Source organism: Cannabis sativa, chromosome 1 (assembly GCF_029168945.1).
Source record: "Cannabis sativa cultivar Pink pepper isolate KNU-18-1 chromosome 1, ASM2916894v1, whole genome shotgun sequence".
Classification (NCBI taxonomy): Eukaryota; Viridiplantae; Streptophyta; class Magnoliopsida; order Rosales; family Cannabaceae; genus Cannabis; species Cannabis sativa.
Window position 1 is genome coordinate 15418026 of NC_083601.1, and position 6473 is coordinate 15424498.

General features: G+C 30.6%; 1 protein-coding gene across 2 annotated transcripts; it reads right to left on the reverse strand.

Annotated features, from left to right (window-relative positions):
* Positions 1-639: 639 nt before the first annotated feature.
* LOC115706131 (vacuolar protein sorting-associated protein 32 homolog 2) lies at positions 640-3651 on the reverse strand. Of its 2 annotated transcripts, XM_030633669.2 has the most exons (8): positions 3383-3605; positions 3158-3292; positions 2676-2775; positions 2063-2148; positions 1852-1943; positions 1652-1766; positions 1336-1531; positions 640-1080 (listed from the first exon to the last, which is right to left on the reverse strand). In XM_030633669.2, the coding sequence occupies exons 2-7, from the start codon at positions 3227-3229 to the stop codon at positions 1340-1342; spliced, it is 657 nt and encodes a 218-aa protein (XP_030489529.1). In that variant the 5' UTR covers positions 3230-3292; positions 3383-3605; the 3' UTR covers positions 640-1080; positions 1336-1339. The 2 variants fall into 2 exon arrangements, with proteins under 2 accessions (XP_030489529.1, XP_030489528.1); XM_030633668.2 differs by having other exon boundaries at positions 762-1531; positions 3383-3651.
* Positions 3652-6473: the final 2822 nt, after the last annotated feature.

Here is a 6473-nt window from a genome sequence, read left to right on the forward strand (position 1 = left end):
ATAGTTTTTTGCGTTTTGGACCAATGTTAATAAATTCTAAGAACCATTCTCGAGAAAGGTCCATGACTCCATACAAGTATCAATCAAAGGTAGAAAGGATACATATTGCAATGAAGAAAAATAAGCACTTTTTTAAGAGAGAGAGAGAAAGAGACAGGAATGGAAGACCATAACATTGTTCTTTGCTAAGAACTTTTTCCTTTTGAAATGGACTTTGCTAAAAACTCAAAGAAAACAAGCATATAAAATACAAACTAACGCGTAAAATTAAACAGCTATTGTAAATATCTTGGAACATCTGATTGAATAATGATGTTTTCTCTTGAAGCTCTTGAACAAGGACACATAAGACCATGAGCTAGAACATGCAAATGTGTCATTATCATATTCATAGGTGCAAGTATCTAAAGTTTCATTTGATGTAGGTACAAAAACCTGCACTTTTATATCCTCGAATGGCTAGCTAAAACTAGTTCTAATTTTCCTTCATAAGGACTAAGGAGAATAATTTTGAATAAGAAAAACATTAGAACATTATAATAGATTTGTGGAGTTCTTCGTTCTCCCTAAATAACTACATGACGAGAAACTTCTTATTCGTAAGCTACTTCCATTTATTAATTCAATTATGAGAAAATATAGATAAATCTGACATTATAAATTAAGGAAACATATTCAACTATACATTAATCCTCTTTATATAGCTGGTCAAACTTAAAATAAGCAGAATAGCTTAAATATATGTTCGATGACAAAAGCAGTGAAAAATTTATATCTTATTGATATTGACAACGCAGGCCAAAAGACAAAGAAAAAGAAAAAGAAAAAAAATGGGGTAGATATGAGACAGAAACACAAAATAAGGCAGATTGGCTTGGTCCATAGCTAAAGTCAACCATGTATGTAGAAACAACTAAACAATCTCCATATATATATATAATAACTAATAAGTGTAAAAATATGTTCAACAATAGCCCCGACCCAATACGGAAATCTAGATGTTTTCCTGAAACGCGCAGAAATCTTATACAATCAGGCCACTTCTTTACATAGCCTTTTTTCAATTGTGCCCAGCAATACCTGCAACACTCTAACCAACTACGATCAAAAACTATTGCCACTAAAAATTAATGTCAACTAAATATAAGAGGAATTCGTTGTAGATTCATGTTATGTTGTCACATACAAACTTTGAACCTTCAAGGATCTGAATCTCATTTAAAAGAAATATAATGATGATAATCAATTGACAAAGAAAGTAGTTTCCCAAGCAGATAAAGCCCACTAAACATGTAGATAAGAAAATGGAGAAATCATATACAGCTGATGAATGACCTGATTAAAGAGCCATTTCAGCCTGCAAGGCAGCCAATTCATCTTCTTCAGCAGTGCGTTTCTGAGGAACAGGGCGAGCAGGTTGCCGGCCAGCAGGGACGTGCACTGGAGCAGCAGGAGCTGTTGTAGCAGGCTGGAGAAGTTGCTCTTCCAACTCAGCACCTTCAAGCTCTTCAAGCTCAGCTTCCAGTTCATCCTGCAATAATAACAGTAACACTTTTCAGCATCCAAATAAACAAAACCTACCTACAGAAAATGAAAATTTAACCAACAGACAAGTTGTGCTGAGTAAAGAAATCATTGAGAAAATCATGACCTCATCGAAATCAGCTGCTGCACCAAATGGAGCTGACAATGCATCCTGGATCTGTTTCATGTTCTCAGTCTGCTCATTAATCTCATCCATGGTCTTGTCGACATCATCGATGTTCCTGTACAGAAGATACATCATAATATATATCACTAGAGTGGGTTTCTAAAATTAAAAGTACCAAATAAAGCAAATGTGCTACATACGTTGCTTTCTGCATTGCTTTCATTGCAGCAGCACCAGTTCTCAAAGCATCAACTGTTTCAGTTGTGGCTTTCGCACCTTCTAACATTATCATCTGCAAATACAAATCAATTGGCAACAATGACATTAAATACGAATCAAAAAAGCAAAACATAACTAAGAGATCATCCAGAGTAGTCAGAACCATCAGGCTCTTAAAACCCCAAGAATCACCTGATCATGGATACGCAACTGGAAATTTCCAAGTTGCTCTATTTGCTGTTCATAGAGCCTCTTCCTTTTTAAACATTGTATGGCCGCTGCAAACAGAAACATGAATCAGTCCAACCACAAACAACTAAAAGTTGCACCAGAGTCAAAAGTTTAAAGGAATAATATCCAAGTCAAAACGGTAAAGATTCCTCTCAAAAGAAAAAATTAATAAAGAGAAAAAAGAGAGATAATTTAAGTACATATGCAATATATATATATATTCATTAGCTCATTACAATAACAAACATATGGTTTAATGTGTTGGTAAATCAATTGGTGGTGAAATCAGAGATGGAGAATACTGTATTAACACTAAGGTAGAATAGAAGTACCTTACCCCAAAAATAATATAAAATGCAAGATACAGAAAAGAAAACAGATATTTTTTCAACTTACAGTACAAATGACTAATGAACATAACACAATAATAAAAGTCTAGTCGTGTAAATCTAATAACAATCACAGAGTAAAGATGGATTAGTAAGTAAACACTAGCACAAGTTGACTTAAAACCAATAGTCCATTAACCATGAGAATCATGCTCGTTTCAAGTGCCAAACAACCACCACATTACCTCTTTTGTTCTTTGCTCTGGTGAATTCTTTAGCCCTTTCAACTTCTGCACCAGCCTTTTTTAGTAGTACTTTCTCTTTTTTCTCAAGCATTTCAAGTGTCTGCGTGATTAAAAAAAAGACATTGAGAATTAAAGTAAATAAAACGATTCCCGAAATCAAGGTGGAAAAAAAAAACTCTACTCTACTTCACTATGCCAGAAAAAAACACTTAATTGTTTATATGTTTTGCAGTCTAAGATACAAGTTACTTCTTTAAATAGTCCAGTAATCTCATTAACTACTCAAAGAAAGGCACAACCGCACAAGAAAATAAACACCGATCATTTCATTCTTCCATCCCTGAATTCCGAAGCTACCCCACACGCAACCCAATCAAAAGGACATAACAGATAAAGACACGCCCGAAAATTTCAGTCATATAAGAACAATACCAATAACTCTAATCATACAACCAAACTCAAGGAACAAACATCAATTATACCTCGTTTAACTTGTCTAACGTGGTTAGAGCATTGGTTTCCTGTTTAGGCTTTCCAAAAAGGCGATTCAACATGGTTGATTGATTCTTTACGCTTATTCAATCTTCAATAGAACAAATATTATCCCCCAAAAATACCTAAACAAATCCACAATCGATCCGTTGATCAGCGATCATAATCTTCACAAAATCAAACAAAATAAATTACAAATTATAGGTTATCCGTACCTCAAATTAATGGCAGAAATTATCAGAGGGAAGAGAAAGGGAATTTAGGGTTTGGAGAAAAGAAGGGATTGGATCTATGAAGTATGAGAGGGAGAGAGAGTGCAGGGCGATTAGGTTTGGTCCCTCTGTGTGTTGGGTTAATTTGGGATTTCTTAGGCGTGTTGCGTTGGGAGAGAAGAAGAAGAAATGGAGAGCGAAGGTGCTTTGCTTTGCTTTGCTTTGCCTTTTAAATACGTCGACTTTTAAGTCATTCTTTCATTTACACGTGGCATCCACTCGATTGATTTGTGTCAGCAATATAAATAAATGAACGGTTGGATGATTCTATCGCTCTTGAAGCAAAAACTACGTCGTTTTTTATATTCTTTATTTATTATTATTGTTACACATTTCAATCTAAAATATCTATCTCATCCATCTTTTTTTTTTAAGAAAAAAATAATAATAATAATATCATTTTTTTAATAATAATAATAACATACGTGCCAAGTCCCAAGTCAGGTATGTTAATTTTATTTTAGTTTTTAGTTTTTGTTAATATTATAATTTTAAAATTAATAATATTCAATATAATTATAATCATTAAATTTGAAAGCATAATAGTGATTTAAATAAAAACAAAAATTACTATTATACTTTGTAATAGTAATTAAAAAAAATTATTATTGTCCTAAATTTATTTTCGGAATCAATGAAAATGCTTATTTGGTTAAACTATCAAAACATTCAAATTTAATTTAAAATAATATTTAAAATTTAACTAATTCTAAATATCAAAATTTGAAAATAATTTTTAATAAAAAATAAACAATATGAACAAATTTATTATTAATTGCAAGGTGGATTAATTATATTTAGGTTTAACTAACTACATGTATGCTGACCCTTTACGTGTCAACATCTAATAATTTATTATTTTTTTTTATTTAGAAAAAAAAAAGTCGCCCAATAATTTCTCATAAACCAAGAAATCTGTTATATAGCCACATTTTATATAGAATAAATACATTATAAAAAGAAAAAATGTATAATATCAGACAACCGGAATTATTTAAATTTTTGATTTAGTAACACTTCAAATTCAGAATAATAAGTGCAACTTCTCACATTTTTTTTTTTTGGATTATTTCACAAAAACATAAAAACAACAAAAAAAAATTACAAAAATACGGTTTCACGGAATTTTAAATATTTTTACGATTTTTTTTAATTTTATTTACAGAACATACGATCTTTTTATGTTGTAATCTTGTTAATTTGTTGGTGATTTTTTGTTATATGTGTGTTATTTTTTAATGTTATTTTCATGTTACTATTATGTAGTTTTCTTGTTGATTTTATGTTATTTTCGTGTTATTTTTTAAAAAATCATAAAAATGTAAAAAAAATACTTTGAATATAAATATTTTACAAAAAATTGTGCCTTATGTAATTATTCATTTTTTTTTAACTCCAAACAAGGCCCATATGGAGAAGCAATCCTTTACAATCCCATCAACAAACACCCAACCCAACTATAACAAATAAATAAGAGCAATTTACAACGAAAAAAATGGAAAATTTTTGATATATGTGGCATGTAAATTAAATTATATTAAATATTATATTTAAAAAAAAAACTTAAATATATATATAAATTTTACTTTTATATAATCAAAATTAGTTTTTTAATGAAAAAATTATTTTTTTTTTTTGAAATTATTACATAGAAAATATAAATTGACATTTTATTTACAAAAATACTTCCATAAGGTAAAGACAACATTTATACTTTTTATGTGATTTTAATTACCAAAATACCACTTACACTATCATCACTTACATAATCAAACGATGGTTGCAGGGTGGTGGCTGTGTGGTTGCGCGGTGATTACATCAGACGATAGTTGCATGGTGGTTGCTAGGTGGTTGACCGAAAGTTGAATGAGACGAAGGTTTCAATCAGACAAAAGTTTCTGGGTGGTTACTGGGTGGTTGGCTGAATTGCATCAGACGAAAGTTTAAATCAGACGGTCTAACTATTAGCAAAATATTTAGGCAACTGTAATGCAACTATTGTGAAACATTAAAAATCAGAACAGTGTTTCCACGTACGTAACTCTATCTACATGTCTCTTAATGATTTAATATGAATAAATTCACCATTAGAAATTTAGAAAACAACAAAAATACACCAATATAAATATTTTACTATAGTATTGATGTAAATTTTTTTGGATTATACTTGAGTTGGATTGTTTGGAAACTCTAGTTCAACTTTTTGAGATCTGTCTTTCATGGATCTAAAAATTAAAGTCAAGACATTAGTTTTATGCAAATTAAACTAGATTTGCAGTTGAATTTTAGTTTCGTAGTAGTTTTTCTACCCTTTTTTTATGAATTCGAAGTAACCCCTGTTTTGATTGATTCTGGTCGTCTTCTCAGGTGAAGCTGCCCGAATTAATGGTGGTTCTCTTTCTGATTGAATTTTCGTTTCGATTGCGTTGAGTTGCTGCGTAGTTGCGCGATGGTTGCGCGATAGTTGCCCAGGAAGCATGGATCCTTGGTTGAAGGTATTGTGTAAGTGGTATTTATGTAATTTTTTTTTATTTGGGTTGTATATTTATTTATTTGACTAGCTGGAAGTATTTTTGTAATATTATTACTTTTTCTGGTTAAAATTAAAAAAAAGCCTTTTTTTTTTGAAAAAATCAGTTAAAAATAATTCTATTAAGGTAATAAATTAAGATACTAGTTACTTCCATGTAATTAAAACTAGTATTTTTAATTAAAAAATCAGTTACGAATACCTTAAATAGTGAGGTATGATACTCAATTTATTTTTGGACACATTTTGAGAGTGAGAATTCAAAATCCATGGCGTATGGTTATTTTGAAATTTTTTAATGAAAGAGAAGAGGAAGATGTTGGAAATTTTATTTTACCAAGATCTTAGATCTACTCACAAGTATGTTGATTAACACCCTAAATATGAACTTCTAAAACGATTATGAAGTAAACATATATAAAGTATTAGCAACCTTACATTGGGTGCAGCGGAATATTATGTCTCTTTCCGTTCAGATCTCTAACCCTTGTATCCTTTCTGTCG

Excerpts from the sequence above, each read along its gene's own strand:
- LOC115706131 (XM_030633669.2), bottom strand. The coding sequence starts at position 3,229 with ATGTTGAATCGCCTTTTTGGAAAGCCTAAACAGGAAACCAATGCTCTA. Across the intron at positions 2,776-3,157 it reads CGTTAGACAAGTTAAACGAG|ACACTTGAAATGCTTGAGAA; the intron begins GTATAATTGATG and ends TTAATCACGCAG. Across the intron at positions 2,149-2,675 it reads CAGAGCAAAGAACAAAAGAG|CGGCCATACAATGTTTAAAA; the intron begins GTAATGTGGTGG and ends TTCTGTTTGCAG.